At 40.8% G+C, this 19216-nt stretch overlaps 1 protein-coding gene across 1 annotated transcript in view; it reads left to right on the top strand.

Annotated features, from left to right (window-relative positions):
- The first annotated feature begins 528 nt into the window (after positions 1–528).
- Positions 529–19216, top strand: part of LOC124798062 (ejaculatory bulb-specific protein 3-like) — a 103123-nt gene continuing 84435 nt past the window's right edge. Inside the window, exon 1 of the mRNA XM_047261290.1 lies at positions 529–749. Within this exon, the coding sequence (XP_047117246.1) occupies positions 566–749 (184 nt within the window). The 5' untranslated portion in view covers positions 529–565. The remainder of the gene's footprint in view (positions 750–19216) is intronic.

The raw sequence follows: 19216 nt of genomic DNA, 5'->3' as shown, positions 1-19216 counted from the left end.
GTGATTTGAAGAGAAGTAATAAAATGAGCTCTAACATGGAAAGTAAGCGTTTCCGGACACATGTCCACATAACATATTTTCTTTCTTTGTGTGTGAGGAATGTTTCCTGAAAGTTTGGCCGTACCTTTTTGTAACACCCTGTAGAATGAACATTTGAAATGACGTATGTTACAGTAGCTTTGCAGAGGTGAAAAGGCTTACACGAGATGGACTAGCGAGTAGAGTAGCGTCAGAATACTCTACGGTCTGAGGGCTGTAACAGAAACAGTTCTAGGCTTCAGGAGGTATGTCTTTTAGAGAGAGACACTTTAGAGAATGTTGCAGATTGAGACCAATCGTGCCGTTGGGTGCCTGCGGAGGTCAGGAACCTGGAACGGCTGCGATGACGGGTGGCACGTGGCCTGCAGTGTGGGCACGCACGGCGGTGCGTGTGCCGACACCGTACCTCGGCCACGGCCGGCGCCCCCCCTCGCAGCCGCGGCCGACGCTATATATAGGGCGGCGCGCGGCGGCCGCGGACCCAGTAGTGGGCTGTGTAGCTGCTGGCCGCTGCTGAAGACGCGAGATGCGAGTCCTGTTGCTGTTTCTGTGGCTGGCGGCGGCGTGCGCGGCGGCCGGCGTCGGCTCGGGCCTCGAACCCACGGCCGAGCAGATAGACGCGCTGCTCTCCAACAAGCGGCTCGTCTCCAGATACGTGCAGTGCCTGCTCGGCCGCAAGCGCTGCCCGCCGGAGGGCACCGAGCTCAAGAGTGAGTGGCGCGCGCCCGACACACCTTCACTGCACTCTGCACTATCCGGCAGGCACGAGAGACAGACGGGGGCAGAAACGGAGCGCTAATACTAAGTGTCAAGCGACAGATCAACATTGTATGACAATCCTCCACGTATACATAAACTTACATACATCATACAGTGAAAGCTTTCACGACCGGATGGTACTATTGTTATAATTCTTCCGGGTTATATGGCCGTGGTCCATGGAATTCTTCTGTTCCTAACGTTTCGTCCAATACTACGTTGGAAGGACTGAGTCGGCAGGACTCAGCAGGACCAGCCATACCTCTGAAGATGTCCAATGTAGTATTGGACGAAACGTTAGGAATAGAAGAATTCCATGGACAACGGCCATATAACCCGGAAGAATTATCAATTACATAAATTTTCTTTTCATCAGTCTTCTGACTGATTTAATGCTACACGCCGCGAATTCTTCTCCTGTGCCAAAATTTTCATCTCACCGTAGCACTTCCAATCTAGGTCCCGAATTATTTGCTGGATGTATTTCAGTCTCTGTCTTTCCCTGAAATATTTATCCTCTACAGCTTACTTTAGTACCATGGAAGTTATTCCCTGTTGTCTTTGCAGACATCCTATAATCCTGCCCCTCTTCTTGTGAATGTTTCCCATATCTTCCTGTCCTCGACAACTCTACAGAGAGCCTCCTTGTACCTTAATCAGTGCACCTAATTTTGGACATCTTTCCACAGCACCTCATATCAAAAGCTTCGATTCTCTTCCTTCCCAATTTTGTCCACAGTCCATGACTCACTCCCACGCAATGCTGCTCTGTGCTCCAAACACACATCCTCAGGAATTTCTTCCTCAGATTAAGGTTGATGTTTCATACCGGCAAGTGGACTTTTTGGCCAGAATTTCTCATCACCGCGCTACGTAAAATTCCACGTCCAGGCCAAATAAACTGCACAAAATCTCGTTAAAATCCTTGTAGGTGTGTTGCCGTATCATATTAAAAATTACTGTAAATTCTGAAATTCTGACACAACCGACGCTTCGGTTGTGTTAAAATGGTCTTCTTCGGCGCTGACCTTGAGAATGGCCTCTGCTTCTTGACCAAAATGTGGGTTATTTTAGTATTTTAACACTTGGCGAATAAGATGACGCGGCAGTATACTTGGAAGCGTTTTAACGAGACTGACACGGCTACGGTAACCTACATGTTTCTAAACTACAGAGAGATGTAATTTTTACGTAAGAATATCACGTACTATGTCAATTTCTCAACTTTGTCTTGTTGTCTACGCAGCATCTTTCGTTTCACATGGTAGTTTTAAAAATAAATCCGTTAGAGAGTGGAATAGAATAGAATAATTTTTTATGAGACATATTTTGGTAATCTTGAAAACTATTTTTGTCAGGAATGTCCAGTTTTCGTAGATTTAATATCTCCTCTGCTCCTCACAACATCGCAAGAACTGATGCAAAATTACACAGTTATCTCTATCACCTGTGACGTAGCTGAAGCCGATGCCGCTTAACATAGTTTCCCTTTTGCTTTCACTCGTACATTATCGAGTTACTCGACGTCCAACGTATTCCCAGCATGTAGTGTCTCCTCCTCTATTACGACTATCGTTTGTCTCTCCTTTCCATCACCAATAAATATGACGTCTGCAATTGGAAGCTGTCGTGTCTGTCTGCGACGAAATACTCCATCACAGTTTTCCTGATTGCACGGAGTGGTAAAGAAGCCCACTGCTTTGAAGAACCGCAGTGCAACTAGTCGTGAACCCTTCACCAAGTCCCGCTCCGATGGGCACTACAGTTTGCTCCGTCTAGTAATAACTTCCACGCGTCCTCTTTTGTTTGGATCCCACCTAGTACCTCTTAAATATTACAGTCTGAAATATAAACGAGTGCTATACATACAACAGAATTATATTATTAGGAGATAAAAGAATGCAAATACAAATCCTCACAACAGTTTTCGAGTTTCGTGTGTTACCCTATAGTAAGCTCTGATTTCGACTCCGTGGTTGCTCCAAAGCTCAGCTCAGCATTATCCTCATATACGGCATTCGAAAGAAGAAATGTTAAAGCTTACTGTCCGAACTGCACTGTTTTAATTAGAAACCAGTCCCTAAAGAATTATCCACGTTGGAATTTGCAGGGAGTGATCCAAAGTAAACTAAACTAGCGTGATAACACGGGAATTTGGACGGCAGTCCCCCCTTCCCAATCCGAGTCCAATGTATTAATCCATCTCTGGGAGCAAGATTAAGTTCTAGTGGTATTTGCTCTTTACAACTAGAAAATTTCGAAAGTCGATCTACTCTTGTAATACCTCTATACTGGCAATGTGCTGGTGTAAGACTGTGTATACATTATTTACTTCAGAGTCTTGTAAAAAATAGAATTTATAATTTTTAAATCTCTGTGTACATATTTCCAGTTACTAAACATATACGAACATCGTCGGAATGAAAAAGCTATCATGCGTTCCTATCAACACTGACTTTGCTCTCGTTGATCGCAGCGATGTATGTCGATAATAATGGAACATTCATTTATGATGGAACTGCTTACGATAATTTAACTAAATTGCTTGTATTATTGGGTTTTAGAGTACCATCGACATATTAGTTTGAAGACTCGGACTAAATTAGATCGACAACTAATGGGTAGTATCGATTGTATACGTTTAGATAGAAGCATTCAGTCACTCACAATAGTTTTAGGAAACTGTTCAAAATCCACAACAAGAAACACACCTTTGCCTTTACAGAAGTGAGAAACCGCCCAAACCCCACATTCAGGCTGGACTCTATTAACCGCCATTAATTCAGAGTCTTAATTGTATCCTGGTAAATCATAACCTGTCTCTTCACCTTCATCTTCAGCTATAAGAGCAGATTTTCTCAAACTGATATAGTGCAACTTACAATTCGTATAATGACAACGAGAATGAATTTCAAGAATTTCGAGCTGAAACAGAGAGGTACATATAATATTTTCTTTCCTCACACAATCAGCTAATGGTACATACACCGTGAGGGAACATTAGGAATACAGATCTAGATGAAGGCTAAGTAATTTATTTTCCAACGTAAAAGGTTTGACGTTTGTTAATGCGCAGTAGACTGCGTATGATTCAAAAACTTTTGCCGTGTATTTAAATTTTCGAAGCAGAGACCCTAAGTGTATTACGTTCCCGCACGCTAGTATTTCATACAATGACGTAGATAGTTTGTGTGGGAACTACATGAGATTCATTCTTGCTCCCAAGACAACTCTAATGTTCAAGAAAACAGACTTTCTTTTCACTCCCGTGGTCCCTACGCGAAAACAAAACATTATGGATTAAAAATTAACTATTGACATCCTGTCAAACCTAAGCTTTGAAATGATTTCACGTTTCCGATGCGCGGTAATGTGTTTCACAGCTTATAAACTTCCAGGCTTATCCGTCTCGGTAGCCGGGCGGTCAGCGTGGCAGACTGCTAACCAAAGGGGCCGAGTTCGATTCCTGGCCGAGTCGGAGATTTTCTCGGCTTTAGGACTGGGAGTTGTGTCGTCCTTACGTTCATAGTGTCATAAATGACATTCCACTGTTGAGATGGCTCGAAAGCTAATAAATTAAAGAAAAGGAAACATCCACGCTAAACATAAGCTACTCTAGAGACACGCGTAAGTGTGTCGAAATGTGGATGCTAAAGTGGAAAGCTACTCAATTTTGACATCTTCCTTCATCATCTGTTTATCCAGTTAGTTCAGTATTTGTGTGATAGTGTCGTATAACTGGAACAAGTTGCCGACTATCCTTTCTAATACGTACGTTTTCAATATTTTTCATTGAGTACCGGTGCACCACGTAAAGAAACCTCATTTCATTCATCAATTTTCCGCTACAATCAACCAGTACCTGGTGAGAAAGAAAAAAATTAAGATTGAATCTGTACGACGGTATTCATGTGAACATTAGGTTTCGCAGCAGCTCATGGATGTTAGGCTCGGACTGGATGATGTTACTATGTTCCAAGGAACACCTCCTTACTGTTATCTCAGTCATAAGACAGAGGCCTGAAGCGTTATTCACAGTTGTGAAGTTATTTATTTTATACCAAGATGGTCACACGAGCGATATATTCGTTCGATATCTTCTCTATGTATGCCGATCCCTCCATACATCGACAAATCGCTGCCTTCTGACTCTCAACAAGTCGGAGACGTATCTCGGTCACACTGGAAATGAATTTTCTTCACAGTGGGTATCTGAATATGAATAAACAAATTATTATCATCCCATCTCTCAGTATGTTCTTCGACATGTGTGATAGGACCACTCTTGCTCTCTGTATACATAAAAGTCTATTTGAAGGGCTTATTTCAGTAGTGGTGCAAGTCCATTACCTCCACTTTTCTGCCTATAATGATTCTGAAATTAATGATCCAAATAAACAGAAATAAAGGTTCATCTATAGCAAGAAGCCATATGCTTGAATATTTCTGGTATCTCAACTGCAGATTTTTCAGCGCTCATATAACTTTAGGACTCTGTATCTCATAATGAACAAAAATGGACTTGTACCACTATTGAAATAAGCCCTTCATTTGTTCATAGCCCCGTAGTGTACGGAAAAGAGTCTTTGATGAGTAACTGATGATTCCCAGTTTGATCTAAAATCGGAATAATGTAATTTAATGCAGATGACTAGGAAAATGTTCGAATACAGTATCAGTGGTGTGCTGCTAAAGCTACATAAACTGGACAAGCATGTCTTAAGGTCGGCTGTAGTGAACGCGAGCGGTAATAGGGAGAATTCTGGGAAACCGTAACTCCTGTATATGTTACCGCGTACAGAACACCTGTGTGACCCCTTTGTGAATACTACACCAAATATGATTAAAGGAAGACAACTAAGAAGTTAAGAGGTTGGCTACAAGAGTGTTACCGTTAGCTACGATCAACACGCAAGTATTCCGAAAATGATCGATGGACTCCAATGCGAATACCTAAATGAAAGAAGACGTTCCTTTCGCAAAACACTATTGAGAAAGCTTAGAGCATCGGTATCAGCGACCGACTGCAGATCCTACTGCCAACAACGTACATTTTGCGTAAGGAGCGCGAACACAAGGAAAGAGAAATCAGGGCTCGTACGGAAAGCATATTGGCAGACGCTGTTCCCTCTCTCCATCTGTGAGTGGAACAACAAAGAGAATGAACAGCCGTGCTGCAAGGCACTATCCACCATGCACCATATGGTGATTTGCGAAATACATTTGTAGGTGTAGAGTTATCAGGATCGTACTTATCCGTTCTGAAATATGAACTGATTACGGTGAAAGGTGACTGCTACTCCGAAGACAGCGTTACACTGGAACTCAGAATAATAGTGGAATCGTAATCCAATTGGAGCAATTCAAATTTAGATTAATATTTTGTGCTGCTATTAATTATCCTGGTTCATCGTCAAACATAGTTCATACCAGTACTTACCTGACATCGTTTGAATTTTCGGGTCTGCAACAACGACCTCGAGATGGCGTATGGACGACAGCATATTCGTCAAGTTAAGACGCATGACAAAGAGACGAATGGTTTTCCGTTCAATTTTCTCTTGTCTGCACTAAATTTCTCCCGTGGACGTTGTGGTTCTGTGAAACATTGATAGAACGTGAAATGTCTGTGGTTTTCTCGCAGTGCGTTATGTAACGCCACCCACAGCTTCTTCTGATCAGCGATCGAGGCACTGAGCCGTGACACACAACACAGATCCGGGGCTCTTGTTTCAGTGTTTCACAGCGCAACTTACAGTCAACAACGACAGAGGTGTGGCGACCTTATCTGGTTGACGAGAACTCCTAACTGCTTATATTACAATTACAGGTGAAACATGAACATAGAATATTCATTCGCAGGCTCACAGAGATAGAAATGATCAAGAAGTCGAATCAAAATTGGCAAATGTAAAAACACACATTATGCGTCAGTTTTCTGAAATGTGTGACCGGAAGCATCGTGAGCTCGTTTATTAGAGGACGACGTGTTTCAAACTTTCATACCTTTTTTTTCCTCAGAACAATAATACATCATTGCATTCTCAGTTATCAAATTGATATTCGGATGGGAGCTGTCCTATGTGCCGAAATGTTTCCTCAGAAAGTGAAACTTACTGCAAAAGGGACAGTGTTTTTTGGAATATTGTTATCATTCTACAACAGATGTGCTGTAATGGTTTTGTAGGTGCCTATTTTTGCAAAACCGATATTTGTCCGATCAAATCTGATCAATAAAGTTTTCCATTAGATTTTGCCTTCGATCGAGAGGGATTACTAGTATTCCTAAAAGTACCGAAAATGAAGACGTTGTAGCGTGAAGATACAGTAATTTATAATGTTTTAGACTGTATGTGCTCAAATATTTGATAACCTGTATTTTAGCACTTCTCATTTCTTTCATTTTCCAGTTCATGCGGGCTGCGACATGAGTGCTTTTAATGTCCTTGAAATTTACGGACTGGAAGTGAGATATTCTCGAGTGATGATAAACTATAATATTGTCTAATACGCTGATTCTTCTTTAATTTCCTGTGTTTGGCCGACAACCTGAAACTTCCCCTTAGAAAAGCTCTTACGTTATTTGATACAGAAACAGCCGAGTGAAACTCCACGTACTCAGACATTTTTGTCTTTACTTATTCTGTTCATCACTGAACTGAGAAACAATATTTTAGCGCAACGCAATCTGACTTTCAATTATCCCTACAAAAGATTAGGCCTGAGTAACAATAGCTTGTACCTTTCATGAATCACTTACTTCACAAAAATCTTTGTTACTCGAACTACTGCAATACAGCGATCGCCAATACTGTCAGCTAAATAAAAGATTCCAACTACTGAAGGCGCTAACTACTGGTGGGCATAGTTAGCAAATGAAAGATTTTGACAGAGAGCAAACAATGTATTTACCTTAATAGTGTTCAAAAGTCAGTATATATATATACATATCAGTTCATGGCATCCAGTCTTACAAATTTCCTTTTTCTGACGGACACACGTCCAGGTCGTCCGCTCATAGTAACCTCCAAAAACTTTGGCATCTCTCTCCCAACGCTACGCGCTGTTCACATCCAACTGCCCAATACTACACTACCGAATGTTCCAACAATGAGTCCAACCAGCCACAGACTGCACACAGCGCAGTCAGCGATTTTCATAGAGAGCATTACGTGGCGTTACCAGCATAAAAATCTAAACAGCCTACTTACAAACCTGCTTGAAAATACGTCAACTGTGAAATTGTTTCTTCAAGCAGTGGTGCGTATCTGCGGATGATATCCAAGAAATATCGAATATCGGCAAAGTGATATCTCTCAACTTCCTTTCGGCTTCATATCATGTACCCGTTACTGCAAGAAATGCATTCTCATGCTTTTGGGAGTGAGGAGTTGAGCACTTGTGGCGTATCGCGATAATAATGTGTATAAATTTACAACTGAGTTGAAGGACATCAGTCGATAACCTCCCACAGGAAACAACGTCATTGGAGACCACACAGAAGCTCTAACACGGCAAGGGGAATCGCGTACGTTTCAACGTAATCATCCTAGTATTATTCCTCTAAATCTATCTAGAGAAACAGAGGAAAATCGAACCTAAGTGACATCACGGGGACTGGAACCTGCAAGTCTAACGTCAGGAACACACATACACAACTACCTATGCGTTAACCACTACTCTACCCCTCTCCAAATGTGAATGTATTTATTAGTGAGAGTACAAGTAAGTCGGTGAAACTATAGAAATGCCCTGTCGTAATGACGCAGTCTGAATGCGCGTACCTCGATGACATTTGTCTGCTCGGCGAGAGAGCAGGACTTTGAAACGGCGGGCCCAGACGGAACGCAAAGCCTGTCAGACCGCCTGAGTGGTGGGCAGGCAGTCGCCTCACAGCTGCCGCTGCTTGCTGGCCATTCCGGGCAGCGAGGAGACAACTCCTGCTTCCAATTAGAACCACTGCCTTACTGGGCGCCTCGTTAACCAGAGGACGGTATTACGAAATACCTCGGGGAACGCACCGTATTTTTTTCATGGACGAAATCAAAACACATCTGCTTTCGTTCCAAAAATTGAAACAAATGGAGATACAGGTTATGCAATTGAAGATTTTAGTCGGGGAAACCAGTTTCCGTTGCGTATTGTGTTTTGTTCTCATTTTTGCTACACATATTAATCTCAAACGTTGTAATCGAAATTGGAATCATAGGCTGTGTTTGTTTGCTCCTTAAACTTGAAAGGATGGTTTAGATGTGTTTATTCCTTCCCGTATTAGTGAACGGTTTCTGTAACAAGTAATCGTGACAGTGATGCCCTTTCACAGACGATTAATATCAGTATTAAGAAAACTACCACAGCTGTTGTTTTAGGTGCATTTATTTAGCTACGACCAGTTTCGTCTCATCGAACATCCACTTGGTTACAAAATTACATAAATCTGCCAGTTCCATAGTTTAAAAATGCATAATTGCCCACTCAAATGTTGAAAGGTACTTGGAATATTTCGTAGACTGCGCTCGGTATAAGTACCATACTGGGTTGAACGACCACTGTAGCGCTGTATGTTGTCCTGCACCCAACAAACACAGCTGTGGTGTTTTTCTTCTCATTCAGTTTCTGAGCAATTTCTGTCTTTTTATCGACTGACAGGCCTCGTTCATGAAGGGCGAACGGGAAAAAACAACAGCCAGTAACCGCGGAGCCCTGACAAAACGTTGTATTTCACGTAACTGTTCGCTTAAATACAAGGACGAATTTAGAAGTATCGTCTTAAGGCCGTTCACTCACAACACCTTTTTTAAGAAAGTCGACCTGTAATACAGATTGTGGTGTTTAAATATTCATGGTTGTTAAACGGATTTGTTAAGACCAATGCAGTTTAACTTTGATGCTATCATAAGACTTTGTTGCGTTTACAGATGAGGATGTTTGTTAAGTCTGTGTAATAAACGGCCGAATACTTAAATTTTAACTCTTTGCAGCATCACTCTGATAAAAGACGCACACACAAAGGTAACTGACGCTCTATATTTTAATGTATATGTACACCGGAGGAAAGGCTGTAGCTAATATAAGAGGTTATTTCCCCTCGTTTCTAGCTGCTTACTGCTTTAGAAAACAAGTCATTCTGCGTCTGTGTCTATTGTAATTTCTCTTGTTAGTCCTTTAGCAAAATATGCTTAGAAGATAGAAGAACAGTTTTGCGACGTATCTCCAACATTGGTTCACTGATTTTGACCAGTAGCTTTTAGCTGAAGAACTCCCGTTAAAATTACACCGACACGTGAATAAATCTTTCGTACGAAGACATCGATCTCCACCCCTAAAGGTCTCTTCAATACCAGAACGTTAATCCCTAAGTATTCTTCTTTGCTTACTTTGGCCAGTCTCAAACCTAATAGCACATCTTTTATTTCGCTCGATCTCCTACTTGACTCCGGCTTAAGGAGAATTCATACAGTGGAGCAATATTGAAGCATAGATCGCACGAGAGTTAGGTGTGCTGTGACCTGAGTATCATACCCTGCACTGTCTCAGTGTCCTAAATAAACAGAAGTCAGTCCTTCACTCATTTAACAGCCGATTTCTTATCCTTGTTACACTGTACATCACTCGCAGTATTACCTGCACAATTCCCATTAATATCCGGGGCTCTATCAGTAGTAAAATAGAAATGCCGGTGGCTAGGGTCTCCAATCGGGTAGATCGTTCGCCTGGTGCAAGTCTTTCGAGTTGACGTCATTTCGGCGACTTGCGTGTCGATGGGGATGAAATAATGATGATAATGACAACACAGCACCCAGTCCCTGAGCGGAGAAAATCTCCGACCCAGCCGGGAACCGAACCCGGGCCGTTTGGTATGACATTCCGTCGCGCTGACCACTCAGCTACCAGGGTCAGACTCTATGAATAGTGGTATAACTGTATGCTGTAGCACTCTTTCCCCTGTTTGTACGCATTATCTTCCATTTTTTCCACAATGAACGTAAAATACCACTCCTATATCGGTTAGTTATGATTAAGATGCAGTTACTCACGGAGGTCTAGTGTGGACTGTCATTATCATATGGCAGCGAAACTTGGTATATATGCTAACACATTAATACGGAACCGATTTACACTGAAAAAATTAATTCCAATTTTGACCACAAGGTGCAAATCTGGCACTGTACACCATATCAGGAAACTTCCCTCTTGCTCATATTGAACAAACTGTATAAGCGGCAGTTAATAACAAAATGAACAATATGACTTTCTCATTTGTTAGACCTTTCCTGCCCACGTCCCGTTCATAATTCATTACATATGGAAACATTTCTATACCTATTTCTGGTACTCACAGCGTCAGATTTGCAGCTGGTGGCCAAAACTGGAACTAATTTTTTTCAACGTACATCGGACCGCATTAACGCACTACAGTGACTACAAAGTTACACTGTCATACGATAGTAACAGCCTACACTGGACTTCTATGTGTAGCTGTACATTAATTATAACCACGCATTATTTATCGAGCTTTATTACTTTCGTGTATGATTGCTCAGTTTGCTTGACAAAATATTTGTATTTTTACAGAACATTATTTTCGTCCCCGATGTGCGTTCGCCGTCGAGGTTTCTGAAACAAGTGTTTAAAATATTTTCTTCTTTTTTCCGACACAGTTACAATTATGTTTTCAGATACGTGGTTTCAACCGCCTGAATGGGCCATCCTCATTAATGAAGCTGTGATACATCCCCACAGGATTTACAAATATTTGTAACTACCATATTAAACATTCGAAATTCCTGAAAAGTTGGAAACCATAATTTGAAGCATGTGTACTACTGAAATAAGAATCTTTCCATATTTCACCCGTCTAGAACTTTGTAGTTGTCTGAACTTCATATCTTACAAATGGAATCTTTAAGATGTGTTGTGAATGATACATGATGACGTTCATGCAGACGAAATGGCGGGGAGACTGTGTACTTCAAACGATATTTCTTATATGTGATTCGAACCTTAGCATCTCTTATTGACAAACCGTCTCCTTGCTTTCTTGATGTAATTTCTAAATTTACGCAAAATTGAATTTTCATGTAGAGGGACTTTTCTTTAAAAGGTAAAAAGCTGCTTGAAAAGAGACCGCACATAAATTCAGGAAACGTAAGACTTCCTCTTTTTTTAGTATTCACGAAAGTGTTGCAACAACAATTTAGGGTCATAATACATTGAATTTTGCAAACTGTTTCTTGCAGAGTGATACTCTTGGCTATATAGTTCAGGCTACAGCTCCGTATTCTCAGCTCAGCTGCAGGCAAAAACATATATCGCACGAAAAGCGCTATTTCGATAAAATCTCACTTCTTGATAACTTTTTATTCTTGCGGAGAATGATGCTATGATTAACATTTGCTGGCAGGGGTCAGTCTAAAAGAGAGAGAATTTAGACAGAGACACCGTTATAGAGAAATGAGAAAAATACGACGTGGATGTGAGGAGGGCGGGAGAAGAGAGGGCACAGAAAAAACGTCATATTGACAGTAGAAAATTAATTAACTGCATTGTCTTTATTGTTCAGTTCAGTATACTGCATTTAGTGTAATTTTGTTTCTGTGGCTGAATTCAGTTCTTCTCGCCACATAGTGTTGCAATGAGATGCCACTCACCTACGCATCGTATGATTGTGTATGCAATCACTTCTAGTGCAGCCGCAGCATCTCTGCACTTACACAGTCCGTCTAACATCGTTCCAGAAGTCGTCACATTTGCACTAGGTCTATAGCGGTACGGCCTCGTGAGTTATTGCTTGTTTCTTTTGTTTCGGAGACCAAGCTGAGGAATCAGTCACTCAATTTGACAGATGTGAAAAACCGGCTGAGAACCACAGACCAGTTGTTGCATCAGACCAGCGGACGAGCATTCGATCTGGTGCCGATTGGCTTCACTCTCTCTCGAAATTTCAAGTGCTTCGTGTGACGCTCTGAGGGAAATTGGTTAACTTTTGTGCTTATATTTTAGAAATACCGCAACAATTTTTTCACGAAACCTTATCCGGTGCATTATCTGCTTCGCCTGTATACAGGGTGTTACAAAATTACTTTTACAAACTATGGCGACAGATTCCTTACTCTAAAACAAAGAAAAAATGTCCGGTAAATGTGCGCTCTAAGATGCGTACCTTAAGAACAATGAGCACTTGCTCGTCTTCGCTATTGTGAATCACATTTCCTCTACTGAACAAGTGCTCATAGGTCTGGAGATATGCATTTCAGAGCCCAGGTTTGCTGGATATTTTTTTCTTGTTTCGGTCCAAATTAACAGCTTCCAAAACATGGAAAACAAAGAGCTTGCTGTAGGAGAGATGTGTTACACAGTTCTGAAGATAAGAAAGTGCTCTTAACACTTAAGGTATGTGTTTTAGAGCTCATGTTTACCAGAATTCTTTACTTGTTTTGGTGTAATAAGCCTGTTACCTATACTTGTATACATATTTTTGAAACACCCCATATATATACAAGGTGTCCTTCCTAAGAGGCGTCAGGCTCATTTTCTCTGGTGTGTCGGTAGGTATTTGCAATTTCTTTTTCCGGTATGTGGCTGGAGTTGCCCCAAACAAATACAGCTCATCACGTCTTTCATGCGGCGCATACTGTCGACGGAAGACGTCACTCTGTTTCCCTTTGCGAATACAAATCTTTTTAAACGAGAATTTTACATGACCATTCGATAGAGCGATCAAAACTATGTAGTGCGATATTCGTTTTGTCGAAATGTATTAACAGACACATTAAAACACGAAGACTAAACCGTACTCCAACAGCGACTGAGCAGCACTGTTGCATCACGCTAGCAGTCAGCGCTTTCCGTCGACAGTGGGCATGGCATGAAAGAAGTGACCAGTAGTACTTGTTTGGGACTTCTTAAAACGTTATTTTTAAGGTTTTATGCGCGCATTTTAAAAGTGTGAATACAACGCTGATACTGGTAAAGAATGAAGTATTATCATACAACATCTACTTTAGTCCGAGCTATTTTCTACCGAAAATTACCTGCATGTTTCGTAGACAGGGCCAAGTAACGTACATACCATTAATCAAAACAAGTTGTTGCCTCACTGGAGAAAGCGCCATGGGATTGCGTGGGGTGCGTGACCGAACTTTCGGTCCAGACTGTCGCAATTAATGCCAATGAGCGGCGAGCCAGAGGCAGTTGGCGGTCAGCCATAATGTTATCCGGGAACCTGTCGGACCACTGCGAGTTCTTTTGCGTTCCAGACTACGTTTGCCTTAAATAAGTCGAATTTCACACTTGCAGATATGTTTCGACCTCAGAGGTGTGGACGCGTGAGCGGTAGATGTTCGCCGCTTTGGTTGGTTGCTGACAATGAGAAGTTTCAGCGCGGTTATATGGATGGATTTACACTTGCGTTTTCTATGTGCACATCATGTGTTTTGTTCCTGCTGCGCCTACACATAACACTGACCGCATTACTATGGACATCTATGGGCTCACGCTCTGTAAACAGTGTGCCGAGGAGGAGTGGTCAGTAATCATGTTTATGATGGGAACGATCATTAGAAGCAAAAAAGTGTGGTAAATATTTGCTTTGCAATGCATAACTTCAGAACTATGAGCACTTCTTTCAGTGAAAGAGATGTGTCTCACATAGCGAAGAAGAACAAGTGTTCAGAGCTCTTAATCTATGCACCTTAGAGCCCCATTTCCTTGACTTTTTTTTCTGGTTTTGATCCATACTACATCTCAAAATGTCGAAAGCAAAGAGCTTGCAGTAAAAGAGATTTGTGCGTGAGCATAAAAAATAAGTGGTTATAGCTCTTACGGTAAGCATTTTAGAGCCCATGTATTGTGAACTCTTTTGCTTCAAATTATCGATCCTGTCATATCCCACAGCATGGACCATTCTTCCTGGGAAGCCTTTATAGCTTTGTGATTAGCGCTAATTTCAAGAAAACAGAACAAACTGAAATCACTTACGAAGTCAACTAAAGCTAATTTCACTTTTACATCAATAGATGGCGCAGAGCTCTCAATATAGCGTAATGCAGACCGTTTCTAGAACAGTATAAAATGTGATTTCAATATAGTGACTTATTATAAATATCCATTCGCTCGAAAAAAGCCTGCTAATCTAGGTTTCCGATCATTTGCCCATGAGACAGTTGAATGGTACACAAGAGAAGCTCAAGAGAAGAAGACTGAAATAAAATTCAGTTATTTTTTAACAAATATTCATTTTAGGTTGCGCTACGTCCAAAGTCCGTCAGGTGGGAAGAATCTACTAATAAATTACGGCTCTATGGCTCTGAAGGTATGATTAGTTAGAACAAAAGCGAAACACTTGCTGTCGAAATTCCGAGAACCTTTACCACGAATAGTTTGCTATGTTAAGATATTGCATCCTGTAGCGTAATGAGAAATGAGAGTAAAATTAGAGAAATTAGGACAGTATAACAAAGCCAGTATAACAGCCAGTTTTTAGGCCACAAGTTTCTTTAAATGAGCCAGTCTGATGAATACAGTTGGTACTTAATATTGCTTAATTTTTCCATACAAATGGAAAATCCATGGGAACGTGCGTAATGCTTAACAAAGAAGCTTGTTTCTCATTTTAATTCAGATCTATTTCGCTTACCACCAGAAGAGATTCGTAATATTCGGCGGTTGTTCTTTGCTCTTTATAGGTTGATCAGTAAGACGAATCCATCTTGCAGCCCAGGAAACATTGCCCACACTATTTCTGGCAGATAAAACCGACTTCACTTTCGTTTTTGCCAGTTCACCTGCTTCCATCATGTCTTTAACTGTTGATTGGTTTCCCGATTTTAGTAATTGGCTGACATATCATCAAGATACCAATTGTTCAAAAAGTCAAAACATTTGTTCGCATGTTTTATTTTAATCAGAATTCAATATACCCTTCGCCTGTTTTGCGCAGAGCAGCCTCATAAATAATTCTTAATGTAAAATGTATCTCACTCTTCTCCCAATAAAGCTATGGAGCCAGGTACTTCATACCCTTAAATTATTGATCGCACATGATATTGTGAGCTTCCTCAGAAGGTATTGTGACGTGCTTTATGTAGATCATCAAAACAAAAATAATCAAGCTGAATTCAGCTTTTTATTTCTTAAATGTGTTTCCAAAAACAGCCACAAATCGCACTTTGTACTTTTCATTATGACCCGTTTCGCTCTTCAAATGAAACAGAGCATTATCAGAACATATAGTTTAAAGTTAGCTGACAGCGTTAAACATTGCCTTTACAGTTGGCTGACAGATCTAAAGATTAATTTGGCTGAACTATAGTACTTACTTACGTTTAAAGTACGGTAGTAAATGAAGACACTGACGCTGACAGCGCCAAAGATGAAATTGATTCAACTTGAAGCCAATCTTTAATGCTATCAGCCAACTGTAAACTGTATATTCTGATGATGATCGTGTTCGTTTGAAGAGCGAAACCGATCATAATAAAAAACACATAGTGCAACTTGTGGCTGTTTTTGAAAATTTAGTTTTAACAGTGGGTCCCCTGCAGACAATGCCTGCCCTTGGTACGTTTCTTAAATGTTTAATACGGAGAAATATACCCATAACAAACCTTCACGATCTACGAAGAATGGTAATATTTGTCATGAACACAGGGAATAACAGTAAGTGATCAGAATATGTCACTTAGTTCTCAGTCTGACTTGCATATTACTATTTATTAACGACCAATTTCCGATGGCAGTCATCTATTTTCGAGTTTCAGACAGTGATAAGGTCACTACTTGATCAGAGAGATGTTAAAAAGTCTTTGAATAAGCTGTACTTTCATCACTATTTGAAATTTGATACTGGACTTATTGGTTTGGTACTCAGGATACGTTATTTAGAAATATATACCATCACAACATTTTTTTTCAAGTAAGTGTAATGCCACGGGATTTTCGTACATAGTCCCCAATGCCTTGGGATCTAACGCCGTATACAGAGAAGGCAATACACCATCCCGTGATGTCAAAGAGATAACGATCAAATAAAGTGACGAAATGTCACATTGCACGTATTACTAAGGAAATCACTCACATTTGAAATCAGCTATTTCTAATTCCACTACGCCATCGAAAAGCTATCACAGACAGATTGCGACACAACAGAAAAAAAAGAGTTTTATCAATTCCATGAAATGCGATAATTAATTTTCCGCTTTATTGCAAATATCCCCTCACTCGAACGAAGCGCAGTTGTTTGAAGCTTACGCTATGAAATCCGCCTACAGAGGGTCGTGACTGCAACCCGCTTCACAGCACTGCCATGTTGGTGCAGGCGCTGAGACTCGCAGGCACGGAACCCTAATTATACTGCGTTCCTTTGTTTCTGCTCACTCTTACTTTCTATCCTAGTCTCGCATTGTCTATTTTTTGCTTTTATTTATTGCCTGAAACTAGCGGTAATAGCGACAGTTCGAATTCCTTTTCAACCTGAACCTTATTGCGCCCAATCTAGTCACTTCAGCTGTATCTTGTTCACATTGGACCTTACGTCATGCTAACTATAACTCAAACAATTTCACTTAACCTTTCTTATTCCTTGTTTCATGTGTTCCATACGTTACGAAAATGTATTGATTAACAAAATGTGTCTATTTTCTCCGGAAACCTCTGACAGCAGCCGGCCTGGGTGGCCAAGCGGTTCTACGCGCTACAGTCTGGAACCGCGTGGCCGCTACGGTCGCAGGTTCGAATCCTGCCTCGGGCATGGATGTGTGTGATGTCCATAGGTTAGTTAGGTTTACGCAGTTCTAAGTTCTAGGTGACTGATGACCTCAGAAGTTAAATCCCATAGTGCTCAGAGCCATTTGAACCATTTCTAACAGTGCGATATTATTTTTGAGATGACAGTATATGAAAGAGAAAAAGAGTGAAATGTTTTGAATCACAACCGTTTCTTCATTGGAATCAAACGAAAGTCGTCCTTTCTTTCTGTATGTGAGGGCATAAACTATATAAACTTTGCAAGTCCAGCATAGTGAATGTTATCTACAGCGTTTGTTAAATGGTATAACAGCATTTTTCGAATCGTATACCTTCCATATAATTCTGTGTAACGGAGGCTAAAATTTAACGTCTCGCAGTCGGTGCTATTTTTGGGAGGCGGCGCTGTATCTCCTTGGCATGAAGACAAGTAAAAAAATCAGTTGTGACTTTTTTCAAATAATCATCCCGGCATTCAGCTAAAATGATTTAAGAAATTCACGGAAAATATAAAATCTCTGAGGAAATCAACGCTCGTGTGAAACTCAGACCTCTCTGTCAGTCCACAAACGCAGAACGCAATGAATATCAGCATTCTTACTGTCAGAAAATGAAAAAAAAATCGAGAGTATAGAATGTTAGCTCAGTTACTTGACTGTATTTAAGAGTTTCTGGGAAACAGAACACATCGCCCCATTCTTAACAGAGGACAAAACGTAGAAGTACTTCCGAGTGTGACTGCTACAGTTTACAATATACAGCATGGTCCATACGTATAGAATTACCCTACTAAAACAAACAGAAATTCAGTGTCATGTAATACGAGGTGAGAGAGGGGAAAACCTGTGAAGCTGTGTTACCAACATAGAGGTTAATCTCGAAGCCGCATTTTGGACAGAATAACCAGTTTTCAAAGGGACCAATTCCTAAGTATTGCTCCACATTCCAGGGTCTTTCTAGGGTATAAATGATAGGTAAAATATAAAAGATCCAAAGGAGAGCAGTGCGTTTCATCACAGGCTTGTTTTATTTAACAAGAAGGAGTCACAGAGATGTTCATCCAGGTTAGTGATAGGCACAACGAGAGGGTCGTTGTGCGTCACGTTACGACTTCTTCTAAAATTCCGGAAGGGTACTTCTTAGAAAAGTAAAGTAACATGTTGTATCCTGCTACATACTCTGCAGGCCACTAAAAATGTAACAACAGGAAAGAAAATAAATAACGAAATTTTTCTAATTGTGTGTAAATACAGGGTATAACGGCTATAAGCGCAGATATTTATTTGTATTGGTGACCGAGGACGGTGTACTAAACAACATTATTTCAATATTTTCTTCAACTGCGGACTAATAGTTACACGTCGTATGTTTTAAGGCTGGATAGTACCTCCAAGAACGTGGCAAAAGAAGCCATTAATGCTGACTTCCCCCTGAGCGGTAGGTACAGTGTTGAAGTGTGAACGCACGGGCACAAAACGGATAGTCTATACTAGCCGGAGTAACCCATTTAATGATACAGTTACGGTCTCGTAGAGGAGATCAGGTTGAAGACTGTATGACGTGATTGTGGGAACACTGTTAGACGCAGAGGAAAAACAACCAACACATGAGGTGTGTATATTATAAGGTACTACATACAAAAATATCTGAAGTTATACCCGTTACACCCTGT

The sequence above is a fragment of the Schistocerca piceifrons genome, chromosome 5, assembly GCF_021461385.2.
Source record: "Schistocerca piceifrons isolate TAMUIC-IGC-003096 chromosome 5, iqSchPice1.1, whole genome shotgun sequence".
In the NCBI taxonomy this organism is placed as follows: domain Eukaryota; kingdom Metazoa; phylum Arthropoda; class Insecta; order Orthoptera; family Acrididae; genus Schistocerca; species Schistocerca piceifrons.
Note: the sequence above shows the minus strand (reverse complement) of the source record. Positions and strands in the feature narration are given on the sequence as shown.